This window comes from Podarcis filfolensis (assembly GCF_964270895.1).
Source record: "Podarcis filfolensis genome assembly, chromosome: 15".
In the NCBI taxonomy this organism is placed as follows: domain Eukaryota; kingdom Metazoa; phylum Chordata; class Lepidosauria; order Squamata; family Lacertidae; genus Podarcis; species Podarcis filfolensis.
This window is the reverse complement of record NC_139618.1, coordinates 34,784,337-34,801,117: the sequence shown is the minus strand read 5'-3', so window position 1 is coordinate 34,801,117 and position 16,781 is coordinate 34,784,337. Positions and strand designations below refer to the sequence as shown.

Genomic DNA, 16,781 nt, shown 5'->3' with positions numbered 1-16,781 from the left:
TACTTGCCTTGCCCTGGGTGCTGACAACCCACGCTACGCCACTGAGAGTGGTGGTGGGGGACTCAGTTGCAAAAACCACATTCTTGGCTGTTTGCTAAATAAAAATGGTTCGATCTTACAAAGAATCCCAGCAAGAATCTGTTCAAGATACTTGTGTCTTACTTACCCACTAAACTGTGCAACCCAACAAATGGTGGGGTAAATCTTCCAGCAGCAGCAACCCCCGCCCCCGGATACACAACATGAAAAGGAATACAACATCCAAAAAATGTCTTATCTAAGACAGGCTCAAGCAGCATTTTTTCTTGCTAGGAACCACAATCACTTGCGGGTAATTAGCCAGGAAAGCATGTCAGTGGTGGGCAGAGCCACAGCCAGAGCTGATGGGCGGAGCCAGAAACAAAATATCCTGGATTAACTAATCCAGCATAAAGAGGAACCCTGCTTCAGTTTTCATCCTGGCTACCTCAGATTAGAATTCCAAGTCCTATGAAGTTCTCCATAGGAAATAAGCTCCACTGGGTTTGATGGGGTTGCATTGGAGTATGCAGATTTGTGTGTGCACGTGTGAAACAGACTAATAAAATTATTCTGAAAAGCAGGTCTGCATACACACCAATCTGGTGCAAGCACTGCATATGTACAAATGCATCAGATTTTTCATGTGCAGTTGCTGAGCCTTGATCCACTAAGGCAGGTGAGGGGAAACTTTATCAGAGTTGGAAAGGACCACAAAAATAATCTAGATAATCTAAAAATAATCTAAAAACCATCTGCAATGCAGGAATCTTTTGCCCAACACGGGACCCACGACCCTTGCTCGACTGACTAAGCTATATTTCTCGTAAACTGCTTAGTGGTTTTACATCAATCAAGAGGGATATACATTTTGCTAAATAATCTAAACATTCCAATGAGGCAAAAGCGCTTAAGGGCAAGAGGGGAGCCAGTGAGGGGTACGGCCTGGGGATTCCTCAGGGCCTGACAGGAGAGGCCGTGAGCACTTCATTCAACTACTGGGCCTAAGCTTCCTCGCCACTGCTTTAAGGGACTCTCCAGATGGAAGGCTTGCTTGCGGTGAATGTGTTACAAGTGAACTGGCAATAGGTGAATAATGTCCGCTAATATCAGTTATATAGCTTCTTTATATAAAATCACTGGGAGGATGGGATATTTTTGGAAGCCTACTTCAGTACATTAGCTCTGCAAGGTATGCTGGTGCTACACAAAAAGGGAATGTGAGTGGTACTGATTTGCTTTCACTGTGCTAATCTGAGCTACATAACCTGGAAATGTTGGACTCGTAGTCAGAAATCTGTATAGCTATTTATGTTAAAATTTTACAAGCTGCCCTTTACCAAAAAATGCATTTCAAGGCAGTTTACAATGAAATTTTAAAATTACATTATAAAGCTGCAAGTAAATGCATGCTACAAGATATTCAATTTAATGCAATAAATCACATGGCAGTTACATCTCCTGCTCCTCTTTTAAGATGACTGCTAGAGCTTTTTGAAAGATACATTTAACCCCTTACTTTTCCAGAGTAAAGACCACCCTCTAGAACTCCTTATGAAGAAAACCATTTGAAAGTACCACTTTTTAGCAAAATTGCATTGTCTGATTCTCTGAAATCATGTCTGTCATCTTCATAGAATTGGTATCAGCCACCTGTTTTGAAATTCTTGACTTTTAATGTGGCTACAGCAATCTAGTCAATTATTCTTTATGGTTGGGCACTTCAATATTAATAATGGAACAAGAATAGGCAACCACAGGCATTGCAGTTGTTGAAAAGCCTGTCACTATTAAATCTCCAATGCTACTACTTTGTAAATTCTGTATAACTAGCTGCAACAATTCTACCTCCTGCAGCACTACTGGAGAGCCCCATATTGAGTTACCACTCAGCTTCCGGAAGTGGGATTTGAGTTCCTGCTCTCACTTTAGCCAAAGCAGCTGTGACATCCTTCCCTGGAAAGCACTAGGTCACCTATATATAATTGCTGCCCATGCTAGAAAAATGCCTTGATCAGCAAGGCAGGGAGGGAACCCAAAGATGATCACAAACTGCTAGACCAGCAACTAAGAGAGCAACAAAGTCACAGGGAAGAGCAGGACAAAAACTGCAGTCGGCAACCTGGGCTTGTGCTGCATATATACCATACATTTAATGCACAAGTATCACATTTAAAGCACACTTTACTCTCAAAGAATCCTGGGAACTGTAGCTTAAGGGTGCAGGGAGGGGTGAACTGCAGTTCCCATATTCTTTTGGGAGAGATACGCCTTGTATGTATGGTGTGTACACAGCCTTAATTATCTTGCAGGGGGCAGTGGCTTTAGCTGGCCATGTGTACTTCGGTTGTGAAGCATACAAGTAATTTTTCCTCTCCCTTTCTCCATAACTGGTCCGTGTTGACAACTCCTTCTATATCCCTAATAAGTTAGAGCAAATAATGCACAACAGTCAGCCAACCCTGCCAAAAGAAAATGTTCTCTGAGCATGTGCAGTTTCAGTGTTTAAAAACTCACTTAAATCAAAGAACCCGTATGGCTACTGCAGTGACAAATGTGTCTTGAGTCCCCCTCCGGATTGCTAAACACATTTCCCTGGGAATAAGCACACTTTTGCTGTAGAAAATGATAAGATAAAGTAAATATAGTAAAATTAGCATCTGTCACCTTGTACATTCCTAGACAGGTGCCTACAGTTTTTTTAAAACGACAACAACAATTAAATCAGAAATAATGTTGCAGTGATCAGCTTTGACAGTGACGGGTCTTTAGGTGACATCTCCATGACAGCATAGGTTCTGATTGCTGGGCCTGTTTTTCCATTTCCATTTAAGTGCATAGAACATGTAAGCTGAACTACTGCAATGTGTTCTGTGTGGGGCTACCCTTGAGGTTGGTTTGGAAACTGTAGCTTGCACAGAATTCTGTAGCCCAGTTTCTGGCCAGAACAGCTCCACGCCACCATATTATATCTGCATTGAAAGCGCTGCACTGCTGCCAGTACATTACTGAGCTAGTTTTAAGGTATTATTGCTGGTGTATTAAGCCCTAAATGGCTAAAGACCAGGCTACCTAGATCATATTGTCCCTTACAAACTGGCCAGCCACTGTGATCACCTGAAGCAGCCCTCCCAACTGTCCCACAGTTATTTATTTAGCTTTGACATGAATTAAGGCTTTTAGCATAGTGCCAACAGTAATTTGGGACACTTTTCCTATTGAAATCTGACAGGCCCCTGATATTTTGTCACCTGAAAATGTTTCTGTCTTGCTAGTGGGAGTAATTTCAGTAAGTGTTGCTCATTTGTTCTGCATTTATAATGTTTTAATGATTTATTGTACACTGCTGTGGTTTTTGAAAAAGGAGTTGGTGGGTTACAAATGTTATATACAGTGTCCTTAACATTGCTAAAAATTGCATGGAATATGGCAATATTGGGAGCTGGCTGCTGCTGAGACAAAAGGATCTGGCAAGAGTACAGGATCTGTGCCTATGGCTAGCTATGAAGCAAGAACAAATGAGCAACAACTTGCTGCTGAAGAAGCAGAAGCTCACTGGAGGCAGAGAACTGACTGTAACCCCTATGTAATTCTTCCTGGTAGGGTAACTAATTGGGACTGTGTGCATGCCATATATTTAAGGTGCATTTCTCCCACCCCAAAGAATCCTGGGAAGTTTAGTTCACCCTGTACAGAGCTATAACTCCCAGAATTATGGTTCCCAGGATTCCGCAGTGTGTGAACCTTGAATGTATAGGGTCTATGCACCCAAAGGCATGTGTGGGAATGCAACTAGCTGGAGGGAGCTTCGATTGATTCATTGCTCCAATCTGAGTGGGACAAAGAAGCCATGATACACAGGAGGTCCCAAGAGGGAAAGCCCTTTTAGTTTTTGAAGGATGCCGAAATGACTGCTTTGTTGTATATACAGCAAGTGTAGGGAACCCATAGCCCTCCAGATGTTACTGGACTGCAGCCATGAGTGTAGCCAAGGTGGGGCAGCTGCCCCCCTAAATCAATAAAAATACATAGCAAATTGAGGTTCTTCCCCCCCAAGGCCTGTCTGCACTCACAAAAATCATGGCTACGCCCATGACTCCCATTAACTCCACCCAGCATGGGTAACGGTCAGGGATGATGGGAGGGGCAGTTCAGCAACATTTGGAGGGCGACAGGTACCCCACTCCTGATATATGGGATGGGATTGAGGAGAACTTTATTGCTGGAATCGTAGTCAAGTTAGCTTGTCCAGATTCCTACAGACACAAAAGAAAAGGCGTTATGTATTTTGCCTAGGAACCTATGATGCTCTGCTAGTACTTAATAATCAGTGATGAATGGGAGGTTGTGTTTTTCTGCCACTCCAAAATGTTTACAAGTTATGTCTCAATTCTGTCGACTTTAAAGCTTTCAGTGGGTGGTAAGTTTTCTTCAGGCTGTATTAACAATTACTCTGGGAGGTGTCGCTATTTGGTTTGGAGGGAGCATGGTTGTTGCTACTGTAACGGACTACTTTTGGAGCGAAGTGTGGAGAAAGCCCTCATTAGTTCCCAAGCCACAGTGATACTCTTCCTAACACAGGGTAGACAGAAAGTAGATGAGGCTCTACCACAGAACTTTTCAAGTTGGTGACATGCTTTTTGGACATGCATCATTTCGTGACACAGTAATTCAATTTTACTAGCAAACTGGAGGTTAAACGAACCCTTTCCAGCGCCAGGAGGGAGCATTTGTGCGACACACCTACACACAAACATGTTGTGACGCAGAGTTTGGAAAGCTCTGTTCTACCACTTTATTGCTTGTAGATTTGACAATAGCAACAACAACAAAAACCAACTGCATGCAGTTGGAGGAGCCAATCCCTTTGTCCCCTTCTTGTCAGGCCACAACAGGCCAGTAAATATATTTCCATGCTGGTCATCTTTGTGGGATTATATATAAGGCTACTTTAAATTAGGCTGCTAAAGCCCCTGATCTATATTGCACACGAAAGTAGTTATGCACTTGGATGTGATACTTAAGTGGCTGCACCCCAAGATACCATTTTGCATCTAATTCCACCCAAAGTGACTACTGTGTACTTCAGCTGGTGCACCTCAAAGCACAAAATAAATCCTGCAAAATTTACGCCTGTACACAGCTAACATAGTTCACTTGCAGAGACTAGTTATTGTCATTGAAATGCAAGAAACCTATCAAGGAGATTATGTTCTCACACTAACCTACATGTTGGTTGTAGTGTTTCACACATGGGGAAGCACTTACCTTCAGTGAAATTGCAATGTCAGATTTTGAAGATCAAATTACAACAGTACATGCTGAAATACCATTAGTGACTGAAAGGTGAAAAGACCCTGAAATTTGTGACAGTGTCTTCTTGCCGATTATGAAACAGGCTACTGTTCCCAAGTGGCTTTTTCTCCAAAGTAAACTCAAAAACAGGCTTCCTTCAGAAGCAAGCACAGCTGAGACTATAAGAGTCAAAAATGCGTGAGAAATGTATGACTTCACGCCAAAAATACCACCAGAAGAAGCTGTGCCTATTTTGGGTATTGAGGCAGCACTATAAAGTGCAGGACAAGAGTCATGAATAAGCAATGAACATACAGGTGAGAAACAGTTGACTCCAAGATCTCAGAAATGCACCCACCCTAATCCCAGATTACATCCCAGGGCCAGATAATTGAAATGAGGGGCTGTTGAGTTATATGGAGTTGATACCTTCATAAACTGGGCTAGGACTGGGGAGACACAGGTTCAAATCCACATGAAACAGAGGCTGTGTATGCACTGCTGCTTTTAAAAAAAGATGCATCATTCTCTCACCCTGTCCCCCCGTTTCCAGGGAGCAACATTTCATAAGAAACAAGACAATATAGATTGTGGCTATTACATGGAGAGTAAACAGGAATGTGTACACAGCCTAACTTGCTGGTTTTGGTCCAGTCGCTCTTTGTAGTCCTAGCCTAACTTAACTCTCAGGTTTGTTGGGAAGATGAAAAGGAAGATGAAGATGAAAAGGATGGGTGGAGCACACTGGGCATCTTTATTATACAGCTTTTGGCAAATGCTGAAGACACCTCTTTACCCTTTACCTCTTTATCAACTCTTTTGATACCGGAAAGATATATTTTCTTTTTTAATTTTTATTTGCATTTTCAAAAACAGGAACAGGAGAGGTATATTTTCAGGACCCATGTTATTTGGAGGCTTCTAAGTTGTAAACTATTCTGAACATTTTGTTTTAATTGCTGTAACTCACCCTGGGACCTTGGGTTGAAGGCAGGGTAATTAATAAATATATTAATAATAGGACCGTTTATGGTCCCCATAAGCACCTTGGAGGAAAGATACGAGTTCAAGCGTCATAATAAAAAGGTGGAGGCCTTCCAAAATCCAGAGCTGGTCAAAAAGTTGCGTTAGGGCCCCTCCAGATGTTGCAAAACAGTGTGCAAGCTTTCCATGTCGACCAGAACTCTGAGGCGGGTGGGTCGAGTGAGTTAAAAAAACACGTTAGCCTGGATCTTGAAAAATGAATAAATAAACCAAACCTATCACTGGTTTGCTGCTAGCGCGATTACACAGCCATTTTCGCTTCCAGATACCCCGCCCTCCCGGTTCCCTCCCCGCTGGTTCCTCCTTATCAGAGTTCAAGCAGCCATCACAAATCAAGTCACCCAAGATTTCTGCGTCCTGGATTCGGCCCCCGCCCTCGTGCCTCGACTCCCTGCCACACGGCTGCCATTCCAGCCCTGCTCCTTGGCGACGAAGCCGCCTTGGAGCCCGAGAGGCTGGCTTCCGAGCAGACGGGCGTGCGGCCTGCATAGCTTCCACAGCCGTTTCCTTCCTCAGCACTAAAAAGCGCGGGATGGGGGGGGACCGGCAGGCCCCGTCCCCATCCCCCACCCCTTCCTTCCTTCCAAACAGACAACCTTAGCCTTACCCAGTGCAAGTCAACAGCGCGCATGCTCAGGAAAAAAGGTGGGGGAGAAACAACCCTCCCCCATACCTTTCTTCGGTTCCCGCCTCTCGCGGAGACCACGCCCTTACTGAGAGGCGCGGAACACCCGAGCACCCACCCTCGCCCCGAACCGAGAGCTCTGACTGGCCCCACGCCCCTTTCACTCTGGAAACTCTCCTCGTTGCCATTGGCCGAAAGTCGCGTGAGGAAAGGCGGAGGCGGGGGTCCGCCGGCTATATAAGCCCTGCGAGCGGCCGCCGTTCTTTCTGCTGTGCCGCGCTCCTTACTGTGTGGAGAGAGCTCGACGCTGGTGCTGCCTGTTACCGCCGCCGCCGGTTTTTTTCCTTTTTTTTTTAAGCTACCCCCTTCCTTTTATTCGACTCATTCCCGCCATCATGGTCAACCCGGTCGTGTTTTTCGACGTCTGCGCCGACGGCGAGCCCTTGGGGCGCGTCACCTTCGAGGTACGAAGAGAGCCGTTAAGGCTAGAGCGCGGAGAGAGGGGCGCGCCTGAGGAGGACTCGGCTCCGCCGCCATTTCCTGCCGGGGAGGGAGTTCGGGGCCATTTTGGGACTGGCGTGTGTGCACGGGGGAGGGTGGGGGGGCTGTTAGGAGCAACGGGCGCCGGTTGCGGGGGGAGGGGGCGCGATCGCCTCACTGCGGCGCGAGAGGGGCTGCGCGCGCACCCGGGCGGCCTGGCCTGGCGGGGGGGGGGAGGGACGGCAACAGAGGAAGGGAAGTGGGCGCGCGCGGACGGGCGTCGCCTCCACGTGGCCTGCGCAGCCTGCCCTGGGGGAAGCGGTTGCTGGCTGCCGCCGCCTTTGTTTCCCTCGCCGCGGCCGCCGCGCCTTCTTGGCTCTTCCCTTCGTGGGGAAGGGACGGGCTGCTAACGCCGCCTGCAAGGCCTTTGGCCGTTGCCGCCGCCGGCAAGGCTCTTCACGCCTCGCCCCTGACGCTGCCCATTCTCCCCACGCCTTTGCTGCAGAGATGGGAGGAGGGCCGGGGGCGGCAGTGGAGGGGGCTAGCCTCCATTTTTGGATTATTTTCCGTGGTAGTTTTCAGGGCTTTTTTTTTTTTAGTGAAACGAGGCTTAAGGATTGCCTTACGGGCGTCTCTAACGGACCCCCCAAAAAATTATAATGCAAGTGCTGTGCGGACGAGCCCCTTTTTAGATCGCACGAAGGGAGGTATAGGCAAGGCCTGGATTCTCGGGCTTTCTGTTCCCCCCTCTCCCGATCAGGTTTTCCTTGATATCAAAAGCACCAAATGGCGGGCTGCGGTCTCCCGTGCATATTTCCTTAGCTGGGTTTCCTGCTCCTTTTCTTCACGGTAATGCCTTGCGTGGAGCAAGGAGATTCGTGCACCGAAAAGCTGCGAGTGTAGCTTTGTTTTCCTTGACCCGCGATTTTAGTAAGAAAATCTTCACTCATCCCAAGCCCACGGCAGAGGTTAGGGATGGCTATGAAAGGTTATCTCTACTCCTTTTAACGTTTTGATGGATTGTGTCTGCTTTGTGCGGGGGGGGGGGAAATAAGCGGGTTAAATTTCAGTGCGGGGTTTCAAAGTGCGACAAATGATTGCACCACAGAGGTGGCTGTTGCAAGTTTTACCCCGTATGCGAATGGTGCTAGAGCCAGATTGAGCACGGTGCACGCTAGAGTTGTCCAGCTAATTTGTACCTGGCGTGAGTCCTGTCACTGCAGCAAAGAATAAATGGACAGTATGCCGATTGGATTTGGGAAGTGGGTGGAACACTTCGTGCCTTTTCCAAATTATGAAAATTCTGCCTTGTTGGATGTCTTTTGTACACGAGCTAAAGTTGTGCCAAAACAAAATGCAGTTGTATGTAAAGTAGATTTGTTAGGATTACACTTTTAACCGGTGGTTATAAATATGGTGAGTAGACAGTAAATCGTTTTTGCCTGATTGCAGCTGGCCTCAATATTTAGCAGTAGATGGTAGTTAAGTCGACCATTTTTATTAGAAGACTGGAAGGATTCTGGTTTGTCAGAGCTCCCTCTAGAGTGCTCTTCAATCTAAGGCATAAGCATGCTGTATCAGTCTAATGTGCCTTGATCCTATCAATTAGCTTCTGCTTTGTATCATTCCTGCACAGTTCAGTTCGATAAACGAGTCAACAGTCAGTTTTGATTTGCAGAATAGGATGTTTTCAGTTTATAGCATCCCTTGCAATACATATATTTTGGTGCATGTTGCTAGAATTAATGACACTGATAATTACAAATGGTTAACAGGATAGCTTGAATGATTGTTATACGCCATAACCACCCAGGTTAAATATTTTAAAAGGCGGTGCTTCTCTTGGTAAAGCAATACAGCAAGAAGGATCAATGAGACTGGGAAAATTAAGGGAGTTAAGTAAAAATGTGACTATTCAAACTGAATCTCATTAATTGACTTCTGTTTTTGTCCCACAGCTATTTGCAGACACTGTTCCAAAGACAGCAGGTTTGTACATTTGAAGTGCCTTCATCTCCAGGCATGTTTGTTGGAAGTAATTTTTCAAGGATCTAAGCAAATGTGGAAGGCTGTTCTTACACATGTCTGCCTCTGATTTCAGAGAATTTCCGTGCCTTGAGCACTGGGGAGAAAGGTTTTGGTTACAAGGGGTCCTGCTTCCACAGAATCATTCCTGGGTTCATGTGCCAGGTATGTAGCAGTTATGATTTTAGTCTTACAGTATTTGAATTGCAGTTGATGAGATTCATTCATATAAAAAGCATTGCGGTCCTGCCTTGTCATGTTTTACGATTTATGATAGTCTGGTCCCTAGACTTTGACCTTTTCTGCTTGCATAATTGCTCTTCTGTCCTGAATCCATATATATATATATCACCCAGTGTGAGGTTTCAGCTACATGTGTATATTGTTTTTCTATAGGGTGGTGACTTTACTCGTCATAATGGAACAGGTGGTAAATCAATTTACGGTGAGAAGTTTGCTGATGAGAACTTCGTCCTCAAGCACACAGGTGCTGGCATCTTGTCTATGGCAAATGCTGGTCCCAATACAAATGGGTCTCAGTTCTTCATCTGCACTGCCAAAACTGACTGGTGAGTACTTTGTTTGAGACTCTCAACAGTGAACTTAGGCATTAGTTCAAATGGAATAGAATACCCTGAGCCTGAAGTAGAAGGTTGTGTTTTGTCTAAAGTTACACCAAACATAATAGCCAAGCATAATTTCTTGGCTAGCATAGTTATTGCCTGCTGCCTGTCACCTAAAATCTTCTGAATGCTGACAGGATGGTAGCCTTAAATGTATTTGGAACAGCTTTACGAAATAACAAAAATCACAAAAGCATTCTAAATTGTTCTAACCAATTTATTTCCTTAGGTTGGATGGGAAACATGTGGTCTTTGGCAAAGTCAAAGATGGAATGAATATTGTGGAAGCAATGGAGCGCTTTGGGTCAAGGAACGGCAAGACAAGCAAGAAGATCACCATCTCTGACTGTGGGCAGCTGTCATAAAATTCCTTTGTCTTAACAATCAACCATTCCTTCTGTAGCTGGGGTTAGTCCCCTGTAATCCTTGTGCTCCTGACTTACTGCTGCTTTTCTATTGGGTTTCAATTTCTGCTCCCTCACAAGTCCAGCTGGACTGAAGACAACTTTGTTTGCAAAGTGAAATAAAACAAGTTAAACCACATGCTAGTTTGTTGTTTTCTCCCCCAAGGCAAAGCCTTGCATGTTATAATCTGATCAGATAGGTCCTAATCCTAAAAACATTGTCAAACCTTGGGGTGGCTTAGGTGTTGGGCAATATTAAGCCTGTCTGTAACCTTTATTCTAATCTTTGGGGATGGAGAACTTGTTCTTCCCCATAGTGATCACCATAGCAGACTATATACTCTGCTGACTGAGGCTGATGGAAGTTGGGGCCTCTGAGTTAACTAAGTTACTGTTTGAACATAGTTTGAGATATACTGAAGTGTGTGATCCTACTAAAGTGTGTGATCCTATGAGAGGGAAGCCGTAAGATCCAAATAGTGCTGCCTAGTTCTAGCCCAAGAATAAAAGCTGGTAATTCTAAGGCCTTGTTTGAAAGGCATTAAGCTGAAAATGTTGAGGCATTTGCTCTATAAATCTCTTGTTATACTGCTTAAAGGGGGGAAATACATCCAAATGTCCCAACTAATACGCATTTACTTGAGCAAGTATCCACTTACACAATTTCTTACAATTTTTTGGATCAGCAAGCTGTAATTTTCATCTTCTAAACTGGTCTCTGCTCACAGTGGTACTAACTGATTTGATGTTATGAACTAAACACTGGCCGTGTCCCTTAGCAAGTAAATCACAAAAGTATTGCTGGATGATTGCTATATTTGCAAGAGAAGTTACATTGTTGGCTTCACAAGGGACAGCAATCTGCGGATGCACTTACAGGATCAACTAAAACTAATGTTGCATGTAATACTGTCTTTTATGTTCAGCTGTTTCATTGGCATTAGTCTTGATGCCACTAAAACCCTTTATGGAAAATGACAGTACCATTCACTTAAGAAGCATGCTGTTTGGTGGGGCTCACTCATTTTGTGGGTGACTTGATCCTGCTCAGGACTTGTGTTCAGGATGATGATGAAAGGAGTCTAGGATAGAGCAAGCAATACAATGCGTATTCTGTGTCAACTGGGCTCCTTAACAATTTAGGGTTAAACAATGCCTATTGCTACTAGGAAATCACATTCCAAGCATGCAATGTTGGTTGGAGATAGCAAATTGAATAGTTCATTTGAGAGGCTGCAGGCTAATGGGCAGAATAGACTTTGGAACCTGAACAGCTTTGTGGCAGTATTCTGAGTGCATATGAATAGCATCTACATAGGTTTCATAGCAGCTGCCAACATAAATCACAGGACTGGGTTACTGGTGTCTTACTTGCCTACTGCTGAGATTACAATCTTTGTCAATACCTTGTTAAAAAATATTTGGGTGAGTAACTATCACTACTGGGAACTTCTAATGACTGCAAACATGACTAAACATTGGGCAGGACGTGTATGCTAAAATGCTCAAGAGAACAGCATGTTTAAACAAACATCTAATCTACCAAGGGCTTGTTGATAACTAGCTAGCTCAACATTACTGAACTAAAAGCTTTAGTTCTATATAGGACAAGGTGTTTGAAACGGGTTGCTTCAGGGCAAGGAAAGCTAGGAATATTTTAGATAAGTAACATACCCCATCATTTCCTCCAATGAGGTTAAGGTGACATACATGGCTCCCTCATTTTATCCCAAGGTCCCCTCCAGCAGGGCTGGAAAAATGCTAACTAGGCTTTGAGAAGGAGGGACTCTTAAGACCCTGCCAGAGCCCAATGGAAAATAAAAGGTTTACATGGAATAAGCCTGCTTGGGGCAATTCTTAAATTTAAAGGTTGGAATTCATATTATCCAACTTGTGTCTGCAATATTTAGAACAATGTTGAAGGAATGAAGTCCCAAACTTACTGTATGAATCTGGGATTCAGTCACTTGATGCTATTTTCACATTCATTAGAGGAAAAAAGAGACGCTCCCCTTGCTAGTGTAACATCCAATTTATAATCTGATTTACTCAGATGGGATATTACAACTCTCAGTGCCCCCAGTATGTTAATATCATAATTGGATTAAATAGATAGGAGCATAAATTTTCTACCATCTGATTGGTATGAGCTTGTTTGTTTAATCTGCCTGTTGATCTGTCTGGTTTTGTTGGTCTTCTGCAGTGTTCTTAATTAAAAAGAAGCATTAACTGCATATAATTTACAAGATTTGTGTCTAGTGATGCCTAGCTCAGAACTAATCTTTCAGCAGGGTTGTGTGCATAGGACTTCTAGGAAAGGGATCTGTTTACCACGAAACCAAAATTGCAGTAGAATTAACCGCTTTTGCAAATGAAAAAAGGGGCATGAGTGGGAACCTGAATCTGAACATGCATGTCTGCAGTTCTGTGCCCCCCCCAACCAATTTCACTATCTGAGGCCATTGGAAGGTTTCACAGCCATTATATACAACATGGAGATTCCTATGCTGCCTGCTGAAAAAGGAAAGGGAGGACATAGGAAAAGGAAGCGGCTGCTGTGGGTTACATCATCATTTGCTGATATTCCTTCATCCTCCCCCTCCCTTCCAGGTTTGCAGATGTAGCTCGGGATGCTATGCAGAGAAAGAGCACTACTCCAGGAGGAGAAATTAGGATTTTATTTCAGGTTCTAGCATCTTGGTGAACGAGAAATTTAAGCACCTATCATCATGTAGCTACTGAAAACCATCTTTAAGGCTCTTATAGCCACACAGTTTGCTGCAGGATAGAAATTTTGCCAAGGATTTCTAGCAAGAGTTACCAGATTCCCAAAGCAGGTTTTTTAAAAAACAACGGAAATTATTAAGCTGCATAGAAAACATTTTGCATTTCTGATTTGGAGGCCACCCTGTTTCTGCATTCCCCCTTGAGACTGCAAATGCTGCAAACTCAGCCGGTAAGACTTCACCCCATTCTGCCCTTTGCTTTTGTCTTTACTATTCACGGCCAGAAGCATGTTCTAGAATCACATCCTCCAACAGTGTTAAGGACACAGGCACAGAACAGAGGAAGAAAATAACTGGATCCCATTTGCGGTAATCTAATGAAAACAAGCAATGAAATAAATGGTTGAAGGCACATATGCATCACACGACTTCTCATTTTTAATTCCATGCCTATTATGCACCAGTGATAACACCACATGGCTTTGTGGCATAACAGTCACACTCCAATCCGAGGGTTTGGGGGCTTCCCCAAAGTCCCATCCGGATGGGTGCCCCTGCTTTAAAGACTTCCTTCGCAGAGTGCCAGGAGTCTTACCTTTCCCTGTAAACAATTACGGTTTATATCAGCAAAAGGTAAAGCTTCACGCCATGTAGTGGCGCTGCTTTTGCTCTTTCCTAGTCATAGTGCAGGAAATACCTTCTGGTTACTTTACAGAACACCATTTGGAAGGTATCCAAGAAAGTAGCTGTATGCCTGGGCCAAATGCTTTGCTAGCAGGAAGCTATCTCTGGACTTCATACCCTGGTGCAACGATCAAACTTGAGGAATGCCCTCCTCTATTTTGCTATGTCTGTAATTCTCAGACAGCTGCAGTATTTGGTGTCTGAGCACCTTGCCAAGAATACTGGCTCAGTCATTCAGGGACTGGGAACCAGGGCACAGACAGATGTCAGGGCTGTAAATTCCACCACTTCTAACCACTGGCAGGGGCTGATGGGTGCGGAAGGGTCACAGACCCCAAGAGCAGAAGAATGCACACGCGTTCAGAAAAGGAGAACATAGTGTCCATTTCTTTAAAAATCTATTATTTTATTTATTTATACCTCGCCCATCTGGCTGGGTTTCCACAGCCACTCTGGGCAGCTTCCAACAAAATATTAAAAATACCTTGAAACAGTCATTAAAAACTTCCCTAAACAGGGCTGCTTTCAGATGTCTTCTAAAAGTCAGATAGTTGTTTATTTCCTTGACATCTGATGGGAGGGCGTTCCACAACCTAAGCGAGATCTGCTTTTAAGTCCCTTGAAGCAGAAAGGCAGCTTTTTTTTTTTTCTCCAAAAGAAAGCAGGCGGGTTTTTATTTTTTAAAGCAAAACACTGGGGATTTCGTGGGTGGTGCCTGATACCCGAACCCTTAAAGACGCCGGGGTCGAAGCGTAACACTGGGCTGCCGTTGGAGGCTTTCCATAATGACCTGCCTCTCCATGCAAAACGAAAAAGGCTTGCAGAGCTTAATATTGCAGAGATAACGCTGGATCGGGGCCCTTTCTTCTAGGATGCCAGTCTCCTGCGTGCAGGAAAATGTATTTGGCATAGAGGAACCTTCCGTCCTCTAAGCCCCCGTTTCCGATATGGACGGAAACTCAAACCCGGCTCTGCCACCTCAATGAGGACTAGGACTTTATAACGTCTCGTTGCACGAGGTGTTCTGGCTCTCCGAAGCTGCACCTCGGAGTAGCAACTGCCAATCTTGTGCCTGCCGTGAAAATTGCTGCAATGCAACACGACGATGCCTACATGGGCGGTCCGCAGCCTATCCTATTTTAATTTTATTAAAAGCAAATAAACAAACCCAACACGGCAGCGCCTGCATGGATTCACACGGTGCGCGTGCATTTCCAGCAGAGGAGATCGCGGTGTGTGCTCTCCTCCTCCTGGCTGCAAAACTGGACGGGAAAGGCAGCAAGAGGGAAGGGATTCTGCAGCACAAGGAGAAAAGCAAGCCGCTTTGCAGCAACCCGACACGCTCCTTCTTGCAGCAGCCGGGAAAAGCCCCCCAGCGAGAGAGGCAGAGAGACGGTGCAGATGACTCACCCGGCTCCGTGGGCGGGCGGGGTCGAGAAAGAGTTGCCCAGCCCGGTCCGCGCTAGTGGAAATCTACCGCTCCCGCCTCCCTGCTTTCCAGTCCGGGGAGAGAGAGATTGAGATTCCGCCCCCCCTCCCCCGCATCTCGGGTGGTTTCCCTTTCTGGGCGGCAACTCCCAGGTTCGAATTTGTGCTGCAAAACAGCGCCCCTCCGTGGCCGATCTTGGCTACTGCAAGACGAGCCCCTGGAATTTCTGGAGTTCGGGAGGTGAAACGGGAATCTCTGCGGGTGATTTTCTCAAGATTTCTTCGGAACTGTCGGGAAAACTCCCCGCCACCCATAGCTGTCAACTTACAGATTTGAAAATAAGGGACCAGCAGCCTCGAAAATAAGGGATCAGCAGCCAAAATAAGGGATTTTGCTATTGTACATACATTGGTAGGATTGACAGATGCTGTCAATCCGGCATGAGGCGGTTGCGGCACTGTGGCGGCCGCTGAAGCGCCGCCCTTCTGCGTCCCTCCCCATCCCCTCCTCTTCATCCTCAGGCCGCATCCTCAGCTGCCACCACCACTGCCGCCTCCGGGCTCGCGGGCGGCGTGGGAGAGAGTCTCTCTCCCTCCCCCCCCCTCGGGCGGGGAAGGGCCAGTGGAACTCCTTGCACCAGGACGGCGGTGCCAGTGCGCGCTCTTGTGCGTGGCGGAGGACCCTGAGCCGCTGCTTCCCTCCCGAGCCGGGCGAGCATGAAACCTGGGAAATTTAAGGGACATCATCGATAAGGAACAGCAGCGGGACACGGCACTGGGATAAGGGAGTTTCCCACCAAATAAGGGACGGTTGACAGCTATGCCGCCACCTGCTCAAGCTTTGTGGAAGGCAAATGGTGTTGCTGACCATAGCTGACGGGAAATGGAGTCCAACCAGATCTAGAGGGGTACATAGGTTCCTCGTCCCCATTACAGTGGTACCTCAGGTTACAGACGCTTCAGGTTACAGACTCCGCTAACCCAGAAATAGTACCTCAGGTTAAGAACTTTGCTTCAGGATGAGAACAGAAATAGTACTCCGGCGGCACGGCAGCAACAGGAGGCCCCATTAGCTAAAGTGGTGCTTCATGTTAAGAACAGTTTCAGATTAAGAACGGGCCTCCGGAACGAATTAAGTACTTAACCCGAGGTACCACTGTAGATATATTCACTACAGTGGTACCTTGGTTCTTAAATGCCTTGGTCTTCAAACAACTTGGAACCCAAACCCGGAAGTAAGTGTTCCGGTTCGTGGACTTTTTTTGGAAGCCAAACATGCTCTGTTTTGAGTGCCACATTTCTGTTTTGAGTGTTACGCTGAGGTCTGTCTGTTTTTGCTATTAATTTTGAGTTTCTGTTTTTGCGACTCTTTTTGTTTTGTTTTTGTGATTGTGTGGAACCCAGTTCAGCTACTGATTGATTGATTGTG

General features: G+C 45.5%; 2 protein-coding genes and 1 long non-coding RNA gene across 3 annotated transcripts in view; 1 reads left to right on the top strand and 2 right to left on the bottom strand.

The window, feature by feature from the left end:
• Positions 1-16,781, bottom strand: part of BRF2 (BRF2 general transcription factor IIIB subunit) — a 296,389-nt gene that overhangs the window by 242,800 nt on the left and 36,808 nt on the right. The window lies entirely within an intron of this gene.
• On the top strand, positions 7,208-10,653 carry PPIA (peptidylprolyl isomerase A). The gene is made up of 5 exons (XM_083589191.1): positions 7,208-7,446; positions 9,421-9,451; positions 9,564-9,652; positions 9,884-10,056; positions 10,340-10,653. The coding sequence occupies exons 1-5, from the start codon at positions 7,378-7,380 to the stop codon at positions 10,473-10,475; spliced, it is 498 nt and encodes a 165-aa protein (XP_083445317.1). The 5' UTR covers positions 7,208-7,377; the 3' UTR covers positions 10,476-10,653.
• On the bottom strand, positions 13,175-15,440 carry LOC310750792. The gene is made up of 2 exons (XR_014542279.1): positions 15,335-15,440; positions 13,175-13,841 (listed from the first exon to the last, which is right to left on the bottom strand). It is a non-coding gene; the product is annotated as an uncharacterized lncRNA (long non-coding RNA).